The sequence below is a fragment of the Cajanus cajan genome, chromosome 2, assembly GCF_000230855.2.
Source record: "Cajanus cajan strain Asha chromosome 2, NIPB_CcT2T_4, whole genome shotgun sequence".
NCBI lineage: Eukaryota > Viridiplantae > Streptophyta > Magnoliopsida > Fabales > Fabaceae > Cajanus > Cajanus cajan.
The window spans coordinates 70,056,191-70,072,758 of NC_138518.1; the positions used below are offsets into that span (position 1 = coordinate 70,056,191).

General features: G+C 35.6%; 2 protein-coding genes across 3 annotated transcripts; one reads left to right on the top strand and one right to left on the bottom strand.

The window, feature by feature from the left end:
- The first annotated feature begins 513 nt into the window (after positions 1–513).
- SGR5 (C2H2-like zinc finger protein) lies at positions 514–3,154 on the top strand. 2 transcript variants are annotated; one of them, XM_083068874.1, is made up of 3 exons: positions 515–930; positions 1,036–1,435; positions 2,007–3,154. In XM_083068874.1, the coding sequence occupies exons 1-3, from the start codon at positions 819–821 to the stop codon at positions 2,794–2,796; spliced, it is 1,302 nt and encodes a 433-aa protein (XP_082925000.1). In that variant the 5' UTR covers positions 515–818; the 3' UTR covers positions 2,797–3,154. The 2 variants fall into 2 exon arrangements, with proteins under 2 accessions (XP_082924999.1, XP_082925000.1); XM_083068873.1 differs by having other exon boundaries at positions 514–1,435.
- Positions 3,155–15,545: 12,391 nt separating this feature from the next.
- On the bottom strand, positions 15,546–16,034 carry LOC145955166 (uncharacterized). The gene has a single exon (XM_083069875.1). The coding sequence runs from the start codon at positions 16,032–16,034 to the stop codon at positions 15,546–15,548; it is 489 nt and encodes a 162-aa protein (XP_082926001.1).
- Positions 16,035–16,568: the final 534 nt, after the last annotated feature.

Consider the following 16,568-nt stretch of genomic DNA (forward strand, 5'->3'; position numbering starts at 1 on the left):
ATTTTTGAAAAATTGTATTCTTTGGAATGTAAAAGCAATAGCATACCTCGAAACAAATGTCGGTGTCATATATTACCTCTCGTAAAAGAATAAATGGAAAATTTAGTTGTTAGTTGGAGTTAAATTTGAAATTAATTTATTTTAGGGTAGATTGATTTGATAAATTAAGTTGTATCCTGTAGAAGTTGGATGTTTTGTGTCGAGTCTCCAGGAATGGTGGAAGTGTTGAGTATGCCGCCCGATTCATGCGCCAATACGGGTAACTGAATATTTTGATCCTATGGATTTTGATCCTGTGCATGATGGATGATGGATGATGGATGATGGATGATGGATGATGGATGATGGATGATGGATGATGGATGATGGATGATGCATGATGCATGTCACGTGATGCCACGCGTAACGGGGAGGGTCCTGGCCGACATATATTCATGCAAATTACAGTGGCATGAATGAAATAATGAGTATGGTGTTGTGTTTTGTTATGGGAGGAGGATGTTTTTTTTGTTCGTGTCCAAAATTCCGCGTGTGGGGGCTCAAACTTTCAACCAAACGTTGATTGGATTGGGTGAGGGAGGGAGCTTTATAAACAAGACTTGCCTTCAACCTTACCTGCTCGAGGTGAGGGGTCAATGAAAACAAAGCAAAGCTCGTGGCAAAGAAGAAAAAAGCCTTAAAGAAAGCTGATTGTGATTGCATAAAAGCAACACCTTTTTCTCTCTCCCCACTATCATTCCCCATCTTCTTTCTATGCAACTAAAGCTGAAACCTCACCTCTTGCTGTACTACTCCTCATTCCTCAAACCACACCACCCATGTTAGACAACACTGCTACTGCTGCACCATCTTCCTCTCATGCCGCCTTTGCATTATCCCAAAACGGGGTGGCTACTAGCAAAAGGAAAAGAAGACCCGCAGGCACCCCCGGTAATAAAGTTTCCCCTTTTACAACTCTCTCACCTTTCAACCTTTTGAGACATGGCAATTCATTTCGTCTCCAAACTTTATTTCGTTTTCATTTTAATGTTGTAGATCCGGATGCTGAGGTTGTGTCTCTCTCGCCGACCACGTTGTTGGAATCCGACAGATACGTCTGTGAGATCTGCAACCAGGGGTTCCAGAGGGACCAGAATCTTCAAATGCACAGGAGGAGGCACAAGGTGCCGTGGAAGCTGCTCAAGAGGGAGACGCAAGGGCAGAAGAAGAGGGTGTTCGTGTGTCCAGAGCCTAGTTGCTTGCACCATGACCCTTGCCACGCCCTTGGGGACCTTGTGGGGATCAAGAAACACTTCCGAAGAAAGCACAGCAACCACAAGCAGTGGGTGTGTGATAAGTGCTCCAAAGGCTATGCTGTTCAGTCTGATTACAAAGCCCACATCAAAACCTGTGGCACCCGGGGCCATTCCTGTGACTGTGGCCGTGTCTTTTCCAGGTCTCTCTCTCTTTCTTTCACCCCCAATTCTTTTTCATCTCAATCACTTAAAATTTCTCAATCTCATTTCTAGATTCTATTTTCCAACTTCATAATTTTCAAAACTTCCAATTATGTATACACACTCGATCCACCTCATTCTGCCTTTGCACTAAGTTTAAGGATACTCCATCTCTATCCCCACTCTAGCTAGTATTGATAACTAAACAAAATAAAACCCATATATAGAAGGGACCAGTTTATTTATTTTTTTCATTTTTTTTTTTAATTTAGGAAGATCAAGATCCCATTAAATTTGATCGCTCTGCCTTATTTTATTTTATTATAACACTTTCAATTTGAAGCTTGCCTACAGAATCCATGGACCATACCTTGATTAATTAATTTTCATATTGCTTCATGCTTGTTTTCTAAACACCACACATATTAGCAAGGTTTTCCCCTAGCCAATTATTATATTCAGATGCTAGAAGATGAAGCCATATATATATATATATATATATATATCATAATCCAATCTAATATATATAATATAATCTCTTTTATTTACCTAATCTTTTGTCCTTTTCAGGGTAGAGAGTTTCATAGAACACCAAGATGCATGCACTGTCCGGCAGCACCGGCCAGAGTTACAAGCACTACAACCTGCATGTTCTTCTAGAACAGCTTCAAGCGCAAGTCCCTCTAGTGAGGCAAATTTTAGCATAGCCCCACCATTGCAAGGACTTTCACTGCCGAAACCATCTGATCAACCACCTACTACTACTACTACTGTCTTATTAACTTCAGAGATACACAATAACAAGTCCACCACCTCTCATAACTTAGAACTTCAGCTCTTACCCTCAATAAACTCCCAAGAGAAACGAAACTCAAAGGAGAACCATGAAACCCGTTTGAAACTTTCAATAGGCTCGTGTGGTAATGACAAAGGGAGTGAATCAGAGAGAGCATGTTCAGAAGCACATAGGAGCCCACGTGGAGCAGAAAGGAATGTGAGTGAGTATTCCACATTGGAAGTGGCGAGGTTGAAGGAGTTTGCAAGTGAGGAACTCAAGTTGGCCATGGCAGAAAAGGCTTATGCAGAAGAAGCTAGGAGAGAGGCCAAATGCCAAATTGAGATAGCTGAACTTGAGTTTGAGAATGCCAAAAGGATAAGGAAACAAGCGCAAGCTGAACTTGCAAAGGCTGAAGAGTTGAGAAAGCAAGCCATCAAGAAGATAAGTTCCACTGTTATGGAAATAACATGTCATAGTTGCAAGCAACAGTTCCAGGCTTCAGCTGTTGGGGTTCCATCAGAAGAAACCTCCATTGTGATGAGTTACATGTCCTCAGCCACCACTGAAGGAGAAGCAGAATGACATATGCTTTGACCAAAAACCATTGTGCTAGGAAAAGAAAGAAAAGACAATCTTTATTCTGCCAAGGGAAAGATATGATGTGATGATATTGCAGGAGGAGTTTTCAAGAAGTTATATTGTTCTCTTTCTTATTTTATTTTATTTTTTTAATGTTTTCTTTTCTCTTCACTAGGTGAAAATTTGTATTATTTTAAAGAAAGTTCACATTCTTTATTTTAATATTGTCGTCGAGATGCAGTGTTTAGGAGTTTGAGAGCCTGACATTTGAAGGTTTGTTTGACGGTGAGTTGTAACTTGTTTTTTTTCATTTGACATATTCATCCGTTCTTTGTTATAAGAAAATTAAAATTCAAGATCATGCAAACTTTGCATTACTCTCATCTCTGACCTAATTACATTATATGATATAACTGGAGAGAGGGTGTACCATATATAATATTTTATTCTCCAAAAAGAATTCCATATTAATTAATTAAAAATACTAGCTGGATTCCACTTACTTGTGACTACTATAAAATAGAAATTTTTAGATGTAGATTCTAATTCCGGACTAGAGTAATTAAGAAAATTTTGAAAAAAGTGAGAGGATGTATATATATCTGTTGCAGGGTTGATGATTATAGTTGGAGATATCCGGTACATATGGATTACACATTAGAGGCAATGCATGCATGATGTGGAGAGGGAAAAAGGGAAAAAAATGGTGACATTAATGTTGTAGGAGTAAAGCTATGATGTTATTGATATGTCAGGTAGGCTTGCACAGATGGAGTGTTTAGGGAAATATTAAATGAATGATGCATGTGACATCATCTGGGTGAATGATAGCAATGGTTGGGACCATTTTCCCCATAGGAGCGAAAGAGGGGCTATATGTTCCTTTTGAGATCGAATTCGATGAGGGAAAACAAAAAGGAATAGAGGGAGAAAAGGGTGAAAGATGGAGGTGTCGTTTTCTATGAATAAATATAAATATATAAAAGGAAAAACATGGCATGTTTTTCAGTGCCACAGTTGAAATGGTAGTGGACAGGCATTCGTCACTCTCATCATAAACAAACGCACACAAGGGTCTAAAGATGCACATGCTTTTAACAGGAGAGGGGGAGAGGTGCAGTGTCAGCGCATAGGGCTAGTACCCTCACTTTATCATTAATTAAGGTGCAAAATACCATGGAATCCTTCTCATTCTTTTTAATTCTAAACAATTACTACTTATTAACTATTTATAAATTAACGTTTTTCTTTTATCGTAAAATTCATTCTATGATACTTTTACTACAAATACAATTACTCATTTTAAAAATGGACGTTTCTCTTTCGGAATTTCGAAGGGAAATTTCATGTTGTTGAGAAAAACTAGGTTAAGCTTTTTTTAGAGTCAATTATATCGACCCTTTATTTTGACTTTATCATTAATTTCTTGAATTTTTAATTTCAAAATCATACTTTTTTTTTACAATGGTATACACGGAGGTTGCTTAACTTTATGACTAATGCATATTTAACTATAAAGTTTTTTACATCATTTTTTACAATAAAGTTATGAAGTAAAGATACATGACTATTCATGCACTTCAAACACTTTATTCATATTATCATTTTTTTTCTTCTTCTCATATTATACCATCAATTATATTCATTCTGATCCTTCTTTTATTATTTTATTTTTCTCTCACTAGGTGTTATATTGTTTATACTTTATAGTCGTAATAAACAACTATAATGTAATTTAATAAAAAAAATTTAATTAGAAATAAATCAGTATAAAGTAAAATTTACCTAATTTATAACTGGAAAACTTCCAATAAGTTTTTCCTCATTATATTTCACTGTGTCTTACTTTTAGTTTTATATTATGAGTTTATTTATTCTAATATATTATATTCGAGTCTGGAGTTTAATAATAAAAAATAATATTGGGATAAATAATTCTAATGCAGTAAAGATTTAAAGAGATATTAATTTTCAGCAAAGTAGGAGGATAATTCTATCAATATCACGGTATAAAAAATAATACCATTTTGCACTTATATTTATGTGATAGGATCGATAAAGTGAATAAATTAAATTAAAAATAACATATACTCTTAAATAATTTTACACATAAAAGTTTTATAATAATTATTTTCAAAATCTTATTCAAGATGATTTGTAACTAATAATAGTGTAAAAACCTTAGATTAACAGTGTATCCGAATTATATAAAAATATATAAACTTTTTATTCATATTTTTGTATGAAAAATATTTTATTATTGTATTTGAAATAATAATAAAATAGCATACAATCGTAAAATAATATTAGCTACAACATTAGTACAATACAATACTAACTGTTATTATTCATTTACGTGAAATAATGATGAAAAAATTGACTAAAATCATTATTAAAAATATATTGTTATTATACTATTTTTATTTGTAAGTGTTATTAAGTCATAAATTATATTAGAATAATTTTACAACCTATTACATATAATGCCTCCTCTTACAATATAGTAATAGCTATTATCTCCTTACTTTCGTAAAATATATATGTATACAAACATTTTACTAAAAAAATAATTAAATTGAAAACATAAGTAACATATTTCAAAATTAGAAAACATGTTGCGATAAAATTTAGAAATAATAACAAAATAGTTTTATAAAAATATAACATTTTATTTACAAAATAATGTCTGTTACTACATTTCAAATAATAACTGTGTTAGTGTCACTTCTAATTTACAATTATTTTCGAAGAAGTAGATAAAAAATATAATGTTTTTTTTTATTCTGATTAATTATGCGATTAATATAATTTAAGTGAGTGTAGTATAATTTAAAAGCATAACCCTTTTGCTTTTTTCCAATAACATCCATTTGATGTATATCGATAAATAATAAATAATAAAATACGAAAATATAATTACGGAAAACCTTATAATAGTAACTATAAAATATTATAATTATAATATATATACTAATAAGATATTTGAAAATCATAAATAATATATAAAATTAGAAAAATAAAGCTTCAGTGTACTGTATAAAGTATTATCATTATCTACATAAAATAATAAGGAAAATTTTCAATTATAAAAGGACACGAAAATAATTTTGAACTCTTATAAATTTATTTGATATAACTAATCTTTAAAAATTAAAATTAATATGAAATAAATATTTATGAGATCGAAAAGGTTATTTAATATTTTGAAAATAAATTTTAACACTTTATTTAAATAAATATGCAATATTTGATCAAAAACAACTCAATTAGTGTTATGTATTAATGTATTATAAACTCTAAATTATAAATATCATATGAATAGAAAAATGCAAACCAACACAGTGACAGTCTAGGACTATAGGCGTAGTATCATAATAATAATAATATCATATTAATTTATCTAAAAGCACGTTGTTTAAAGAAGAACTTTAAGAAAGTATAATTTATGTTTATCTTTTGGTACATTGATGCATACATATCTGAATTAAAGGTTAAAAATGTATGAGAAAAAGAAGGATGAAAAGTGGGTGTGGCGTTTGGTGATTGTTCTTTGACAATTCAAAGCAAAGCAAAAGCAAAGGGAGAGGAGGGTGCTTCCAAGAGCAAGAGGGTTGCCCTAATGATAGTGTCTGGGACCTCTTGCTCTTTACCCCACCTTTTAATGCATCCATTCCCTTTTTGGCTCTCAATGCTAGATTGCTACTTTGGCTCTATATATATTCTCTAGATAGCTACGGTACAACAATTCTTTTTCTTTCAACCACCGTATTTCAGGGGTTCTAATACATGCCACCTTCAATAACTATGGGAATTCTGATACCAACATTACAAGTTTATACTCTAACTAAAATTATTTAATTCTAATATAGTATTCCAAATTTTACAATAACAAAGAAAATGATGAATATGTCATCTAATGAGAGACTAAGAGTCAAAAGGCTTCTAAAATTAAAAGAAAAATAAAAAAAATCCAAATAAATTACTAAGCATAAAAAAATAGAAAAGTAAAAAATAATTAATAGCTTGTAAATTGAAACGCTAGTTAAAATAAGATCTAAAACTAAATTAGAAATTAATACATATTTTATTTGAATACAAATTAGAAATGTTTTTTTTTAGAGTTTTTCTAATATTTTTTTTTTAATTTTTAGTAAAGAAATTGTAAAAATAAATTATATTAAACTTGTATCTAAACATAAAAGTAAATTTGTATTGAAAAATTTTATTAATTATGATCGAAGTTTCCTACTGCTAATTCCTTTTAATGGCCTTATTTTGTGCATACTTTAATTGACTAAAAACCAAAATATATATCCATAATTTGTTAATCTGTGAGGATTACTGGACGATTACAATTTCGCATAAATAAACCAAAGAAAAAACAAAATGCCTAGGTGCTTCGTGTTATGATACAAACATAAATATTAATGGCCCACTTTGAAAGAGAGTGAGAACAACTATTTATCCTATTCATTTAGCTGCAAACTGCAACGACCATGAATCCATACGCACTTACATTAGTAAAATGTCGAATAGTTATATGTTGGTTTATGATCCGAGGAACATATGTTTTATAATTATATGTAAGAAGGCAACTTAAAAATTCTAGCCAAGAAATTAAAAAAATCCACTTATCTTTTATGCTTTAAAATGGAAACCAAGGTTATTTAATTAGAATAATTTTTTTCCTATCTGTATTCTACAAGACATTTTTAATGGATTTTAAACTATTGTCTTAAGAAACTGAGCATGTACATGATAAATCGAAAAGAATATATCAGTAAAAACCAGAGAAAGAATTTGAGTGAATAATGAATTCACTATTGCTTATCTCATTCTGTGAGGTACAGTAGGTATCTAAAGAGAAAAGCTATTACAAAAAGAAAAAGGCTAGACCCTAATAATGTATAGGACCGACACTTTCCCAATTCTATTATCGCATCGCAACTAATGGAGCCTGGAATTTCTTGGGGGGAGAGATTAGAACTATTTGGGGGGTAATATGGATGAAGATTATTCGATCGATTCCTATATATGGAGGAGAGGAATGTTAATCTGCGCAGAAAGATAAGGTGATTTTGTGTAAGGCAGTAGTGTTCATGATGTATTACATCTCTTGAAGTAAAAATTTCATTGTTGTTAAGATCAAATAAAACTGAACTTTCATACAGACTTATAACCTAGAAACACACATTTTCTTGCTCTTGGTTCCAACTAATTAGTTCTGTGCCCATGCAATGTAGATGCATAACAAAGAGACCCAACACTTTCAAATCATATGTAGGTTACGTGTGTGACCATGCAACAAATTAAGTAAAAGGGGTCTTATTGATACGTGCCATATTTCTTTAATTTTGTGATATATATAATTTAAAATACTTATCTTAATTTCCTTTTATTTGATCTCTTTATTTAATTTAAATTTATCTTAATTAATAGAAAGTTAACTTTAGTTTATAACTCAAATTTTTAAGAAATTTACAATATTTTACTTTGATGTTATTTTGTAAATCAGAAGGGAAAAGATGAAAAATATTGAAAGAAGTAATAAGTCAAAAATTTGGTGAAACATCAAGAGAAAAGAATAAATTTGGCTAAATTTTTGCATCAAATTTAGCGTTAACCTTTCAAAGAGTTTAACAAGTTGATTCAAGCTATCACACTAACCATGTTATTTCACATTTAGTATCACAACTCCAAAAGTCAAATTTTGTTTTTTCTTATCTCACTTTAAGCATGAAATTTCACACTTAACGCAAAATGTTGACCTATATTATTAATGAGAAATGACAAAAATATTTATGACCTGAATTTAAGGAGATTCAAAGATACATCACTGATGAATTTTTATTAGAGTGTGTGATAGTTGGAAGAACTCTTATAACTTCAAGATCAAATTTCTTAATTTATTCATCATTTTTCTTGTGCTTCATGACTATGTGTAGTTATGTTTACTTTTGTTGGCGTTTGATGTAATCATACCTATTCTCATGTTAACATTAATTATAAGTTATTAATTTTAGTTTTTATCCATTATTATTGCTCTATTCTTTGCTTAATGTCTTGTTATGATTTGATCTCCTTTAATTATCTCGATTTTGTGGGTTTAAAGTGATTAAAAAATGCTTGTAAACATTTGAACCAAAGTAGAGCAACTAATAGTATTTACTTCTAGAAATAAAGCAAGTACTATTAATCATTCATAAACTTTTTTTTAAAGTTATTTTTTGGTTGTTATACAAGGAATTGTTAACTTAGTCAAAAAGCTTAAACTCTTACTTATAAGAAATTAAAGTTTAAGTATTTTTGTGAGTTGAATGTTAATTTTTGAATTTATTAAAACTTGTTTGTAAGCATGAGAAAATGATTTAGTAAAGTTAAATCCTAACATATTTCATTGTTGTGTTAAAACTAGTTTTTTCATTCGAGTGTTTATAAAAATATACTAAAAAAGTTTGTTATCACATTTATCTTTATTTAAACACTTTAATTATTTTCATAATCAATCAAAATTTTTATTCTTGATAATTTAATTTAGTATAATTAATGATTTGTACCAAATATTGCATAAGCCCCTTAAAAAATAATATTTATATTCACCGTTAATAAATTATTTATACAAATTAATACACTTATCAAGGAGATAACACTCATCCTTCTACAAATAACTTGGACTAGATTGATGTAAAAGTGACATGATAACATAGGACAAAAACTATTTTGGTAATTTAAATTGGAACAAAAGTGTTCTTCCAACATTCAAAACATATCATGTTGTTTGTTTTCAACTTTTTCATTTTGTCGTGAATACTAAACATAACTTGATTCATCGTCATATCTTCCTCGTTTTCTAAATTGTCAACAATTACATTTCCTACGATTCGGTGTTGAACTTCTTCGGAAATGTGCTGGAAAACCATGTTTCCTATAACATGTTTCAAAACTCTGGACAAACCTTCCACAATAGCTACATATTCTATTGGAACTTTAATTTGTTTCTTGATCCCTGTGTAAATCCTCTTCCGGCCTCTTAATTAATACAATGACTCATTAATAGACATTCAATCACGTTGTTTCTTATAAAATGATTTGTCAAACACGTCATAAGAAGAAACATCAATAGAAGTTTAAAAGTATATTAGTTTTTAATTAAACATTAAAAATAGTTATTTTAGAGGTAAACTTTTCTCGTCCTTCCGTACATGCATATTAGAGGATCGGCCTTGATCACATGTTTAAAAATATAATTATTTGTCAACTATATTCCACCATGTTAATCATATCTTTCTGATATTGTCTATGCTTTCTTTTATTTTATTTTCAAAATTGCTACCTCTCATTATCATTCTTCTTTTTCTTTTATTACTATTTTATTATTATTTTTATTCATTTAATCTTATATTTGCATTTTATTGGATATCATGGTATATGAGATATAAAGGTAAACACTTCACTTAAGATATATAAATGAATGCCAGTAAAATCAGATCGAGAGGTAAGTGTGTAACATTGGTAAAATAAAGTGTTGTGTACAAAAGATTTCACATACATATATCTTCACATTAATTTGATATTGTCCACATTAGATCTAAGTTATCATAATTTTATTTTTTGGTCATTATCAAAAAGGTCTTTACCAATAGAAATATTTGTGTGATTATAAATTCATGTTTATCTTCTTATTTGAGACTTTGATTGTATTCTAACAATACCATGTATGATTTAATCTCCCCCTATAATGGAAGTCATCCTTTTTAATCCATGAGAATTCTAATAGTGACCCATAAATCTTACTTATATTATATGTACTTGAATCATCGACAATACTTGCACCACTACTTATCTCACAATATAGGATCCATTGTCAATTTCATCGTACTTGTCTAAGTTGTCCACTTAGTCGAACCATCAACTCTAATATCACTTGTTGTGCATTGAGATTTTTCACAAATATCTCTATATTAGTATGATATTGTCTATTTTATATCTATGTCTTTATAATTTTACTTTTTGGTCATTATCCAAATAATCCCTTACTAATAAAGATATTTTGTATATTTTATAAACTCATGTTCATTCTTTTATTTTAACAATGTGAGAATTTAATTATATTTTAAAAAAATTAACATAAAAATTAATTTCACTTCTTAAAGGTGAAGGATAAATGTCCAATCAAAGATATATGATAAAAAGTAAGGTATAAATCAATTATAATATTATAAAGAATTGTGATATAATTATACATAATGACAATTTCAATAATTAATTTTATAATTAATAATTATCTATAACATATATAAAAATAATTGTCTGATTTGGTGTATATATTTCTTTTTAAATAATTATATCTTTAAATCTTTAAATAATATAATATTAAAAATTAATTATTTTTATAAATCTATAACATATATAAAGACAATTAATTTGATTTGGTGTACATATTTTTTTAGATAATTTTATTCTTAAATTTTTAAATAATAAAAATAATATTAAAAATTAATTACTCTTATTTTTATAAGATTTATACTTGAGATCTTAAGATTTAAGAATCGAATACAATATTAATTAATATAATAAATATTGATAACCTTTTAACATATTATTAAAATATAAAAATATAAAATGTCGTGATCTCACGGATTATTATAAACTTAATCTCCACGTTTGAATAAATAAAAAAAAAGGTCAAAACCTCATCGAGTGTATTGGGTCAAGTCCAACTGCATGTTGCAGTAAAATCCGGACGGTTTATGAAAGGGAATTATACAGTTTTAATCTGTATTCGGAAATAGCATATTTTCTCATATCTATCCATTTTAATGAATTGAATGGTAGATCAGTAAATGTACGAGCAGCTTCAGCGAAGAATATGATTTATGTCTATTTGGATGCATTATAGAATCATGAGTTGTTGCAATATAAGTGGGGTCAATCTCAATACAAATCTGACTCATGCACTCATCATTCAATTCGACTTTTACCAGATGCAAATTCCATGTTTTATGGATATCGGAATAAATAACCCAACTGTAACTGTACTATCCGTACCACTATCCGTACCGAGAAGTCGAGCTCTAGCTCGGCTTCATAGCGCAAAACAACTTCGGATATGTGTTAGGCGACGTCGGCCAAGACAAGGCCTGCTATCCAAATAAGTCATAACTAATCTCGGGCCTAAGATCTAATGAAACTCTAATTCACACAAAGGTACGTACATTATTTATACCAGACATATACATCCACAAACACTAATTTTAACATCGGAGTCTCTTTTGTAGGTACCACCCCCACTTGGAACAGTAACCGTACCCAGTGAAGGAGGCTCACCCATCTTGCCCAGCAGATCGTCCCTACGACCGATCTCCGGTAAGAACATTTGGCGCCCACCGTGGGACCGATCAAGACAGCTCTTATCGGCCACGCTTATGGTTTTTACCCGAACCCATAGTAGACGAGCAACAGACGACTTAAATCGCACAACAAGAATGGACAGTGAAGCAGCACTGAGAAGACTGATCAAATAGGTCGAACAAATGCGGCAACAACACGCCGTCGACCTGCAAAGCATTCGTGCCAAGCACGAAACCGACATAGCAGCGCTGCGTGCCGCGAATAAAATTGACCTAGTGGCGCTGCGCGCCAAGAATGAGGGTATTCGCGCCCAGCTTCCTCGTCGCCCTTCAGATCAACCTCCTCAACCGAGTAATCCACACGAGGAAGAGGGGCATTCGGTCTCTCAACCACCGACTGCACCTAGGGCACCGATCCACAGGCATGCCATACATCGGTCACACGCACCAACGAACAGGTCGGCCCATGAAGTCAGCAACGCGCCCGCCCAAGATCCAGGACATAGGGCGAGCATCCGCTGCCACCCCTTCGTTGACGGCATTATGGAGATGCCCCTCCCTTTTGGATGGAAGTCTCTCAACATCGATCATTACGATGGCACGACAGACCTAGACGAGCACATCAATCTGTACATAACATAGGTAAACCTATACACTAATGAAGATGCTATCTTGTGTAGGGTTTTTTCGACCTCGCTCAAGGGAGCTGTGCTCAACTGGTACACTCAACTGCCGGTGGAGTCGGTCGACAATTTCGACACTCTGGTAAGGCAATTCACGGCGCAGTATGCCACGAGTCGGCCTCACCATGTTACATCGGCCGCCTTGGCCAATGTCAGACAGGGCGACGACAAAATGCTGAGGGCATTCATGGAGCACTTTGCCAATGTCTCAGTCAAGATTTGAAACTTGAACCCGAGGTTGCCCTACATGCCATGCTCATGGCACTCAAGCCAGGACCCTTCGTCGACAGCCTGTGACGGCGATCCCCTATTGACATGGACGAACTCTGTGCCCGAGCTACAGAGTACATCTAGATGGAAGAGCATTCTGCCTTTCGTGACCAAGTTCGCAGAAAATCACAGGTAAAGCCAGACCACAGTCACAAAGAGAAGATGAAGTCAATTGGGAGGTCCACAAGACGCTCATCGACCAAGGAAGCTCGGCTGACGTCCTATACTGGCCGACGTTCCTCAGGTTAGACATCCCTCATTTCCTCATCTAACCTCATACAGAACCCCTAGTCGGTTTTGTAGGAGAGCGAGTTCACACTTGAGGGTACGTGGACCTGCTGATAACCTTCGGAACCTCTCCTGACTCAAGGAAGATCATGGTCCGATACCTCCTCGTGGAGGCCAACACGTCCTACAACATAATCATTCGAAGGCCGACGTTGAACCAACTCGGAGCAGTGGTGTCTACCCCGCACCTCACGATGAAATTCCCAGGGAATGGTGGCAAGATCATCTCTGTCAGGGCAAATTAGAAGACAGCTCAGCAGTGCTACGCCGAGAGCTTGAAAGTCTCACCAACCGAGGAGCGCCACAAAAGTGACCCTCCTACAGTAGCTCACATCATCCAGGTTGACATCACTAACCTGGATCCGAGGTCAGAATCCCATGACAAACGACCAAGTCCCATTGACGAGCTTGACGAGTTCCAAGTCGGTAAACTCCCCAGACAATGTATAAAGATAAGCAGACAGCTAAACCTGGAATTACGGCGACAACTTGAAGCCGAAATCTCCAAGAACGCAGACCTCTTTGCATGGTCCAGCGCTGACATGCCAAGTATAAATGCTAACTTTATCTGTCACAAGTTGGCAATCTACAAGGAGGCAAAACCAATGGCCTAGAGGAAGCGGAAGGTCGGTGGTGAGAGACGAGAAGCCATCATCACCGAGACACAAAAGCTACTGAATGCGAGCTTCATCCGCGAAGTCAGATACACCACGTGGCTGGCAACCGTGGTACTGGTAAAGAAGAGCTTGGGGAAGTGGTGTATGTGCGTCAACTACACCGACCTGAACAAAGCATGTCCCAAGGACTCATACCCCCTGCCAAGCATTGACAGGCTGGTTGACAGAGCATCCGAGCACGCCCTACTCAACTTCCTAGATGCTTACTCCGGGTACAACCAGATCATGATGTACCCACCGGACGAGGTGCACACGTCGTTCATCACTGACCACGCCAACTTTTGCTACCGCGTGATATCGTTCGGCCTCAAAAACGCGGGAGCCACTTACCAAAGGCTAATGGACAAAGTCTTTCACCAGCAGATCGGCTGAAACATGGAGGTCTATGTCGATGACATGGTGGTCAAAACCACTTCAGCCGAAGGTCATGCTGCCGACCTGGCCGAGGTGTTCAGCTAGATTAGAAAACATAACATGCGCCTCAACCCAGAGAAATGTGTCTTTGGCGTCCAGGGAGGTAAATTTCTTGGTTTCATGATCACCAACAGGGGCATCGAAGCTAACCCGGAGAAATGCAAAGCCATTATCCAGACGTAGAGCCCTCAGACTGTGAAGGACGTCCAACGCCTGACAGGAAGATTGGTTTCTCTTTCCCGCTTCATCCCCAGGTTGGCGGAGAAAGCATGCCCCATCTTCACCCTGCTACGAAAGCCAAAGAACTTCGAATGGACCGACTAATGCGAGGAGGCTTTCAAGAGCTTTAAAGTCTTCCTCACGACTCCACCAATTCTCTAGAGGCTGGATCATCATGCCGACCTCCTCCTCTACCTGGCCGTGGCGGAAGGCGCGATCAGCGCAATCATAGTACAAGAGCACCAAAAAGTGCAAACGCCGGTCTACTTTATCAGTCGAGTCCTTCAAGACACGGAAAAATGGTACCAGACAATCGAGAAACTTGCACTAGCCCTCGTCACCGCAGCTCGGCGCCTCCGACCTTACTTTCAAAGCCATCAGGTGGTCGTCAAAATTGACTACCCGATCAAGCAAATCCTGAGAAAGCCAGAGCTCGCTGGACGAATGATAGCATGGTCAGTAGAGTTATCCGAGTTCAGCATCAAATATGAGAGTCGCGGTCCCCTGAAAGCCCACTGCCTGGCAGATTTTGTGGCTGAACTAACTCCCGCTTCGGCTGACGAACAACAAGTATGGACTTTACATGTTGATGGGTCCTCCAATTCTAAGGGTGGTGGTGCATGTATTATTCTAGAAGGACCAAATAAGGTCACCTTGGAGCAATCTCTCAAGTTTGGCTTCAAAGTGACCAACAACCAAGCAGAATACGAAGTGCTTCTAGCAGGGCTAAGGTTGGCTCACGACCTCGGAGCGCGGAGAGTAAGTTGCAACAGCGACTCAAATCTCATGGTGGAGCAACTCAGCGGAGCATACCAGACCAAGGTGTCCATGGTCTAGTATGCCCCGCTGAGCTACTCTACCATGAGCTTCAAGTCGCTGTTGCAACTCACCCTCTGTGCTCCGAGGTCGTGAGCTAACCTTAGCCCTGCGAGAAGTGCTTCGTATTCTGCTTGGTTGTTTGTCACTTTGAAGCCGAACTTGAGAGATTGCTCCAAGGTGACCTGATTTGGCCCTTCCAAAATAATACCTACACCACCACCCTTAGAGTTGGAGGATCTGTCAACATGTAAAATCCATACCTGTTGTTCGTCAGTCGAGGTTGGAGTTAATTTAGCCACAAAGTCTGCTAGGCATTGTGCTTCTAGGGGGCCGCGGCTTTCATACTTGATGCCGAACTCAGACAGTTCTACCGACCATGATATCATCCGTCCGGCCTGCTCTAGCTTTCTCAAGATTTGTTTGACTAGGTAGTCGATTTTGATGATCACCTGGTGGCTTTGAAAGTAAGGTCGGAGACGCCGAGCTACGGTGACCAGCGTTAGTGCGAGTTTCTCAATCATCTGATATCGTTTCTCCGTGTCTTGGAGAACTCGGCTGATAAAGTAGATCGGCGTCTGCACTTTCTAGTGCTCTTGTACTATAATTGCGCTGATTGCGCCTTCTGCCACGGCCAAGTAGAGGAGGAGGTCGGCGTGGTGATCTAGCCTCAAGAGGATTGGCGGAGTCGTGAGGAAGGCTTTGAAGCTCTTGAAAGCCTCTTCGCACTGGTCCGTCCACTCGAAATTCTTTGGCTTCCGCAGCAGGGTGAAAATGGGCCCTACTTTCTCCGCCAACCTGGGGATGAAACGTGAAAGAGAGACCAACCTTCCTGCCAGGCGTTGGACATCTTTCACGGTCTGGGGATTCTGCATCTGGATGATGGCTTTGCATTTCTCCGGGTTGGCCTCAATGCCCCTGCTGGTGATCATGAAACCAAGGAATTTACCTCCCTGGACACCGAAGACACACTTCTCAGGGTTGAGACGCATGTTGTGCTTCCTGATCAGACTGAACACCTCGACTAAGTCGGCAGCATAACCTTCCAAAGAGGTGTT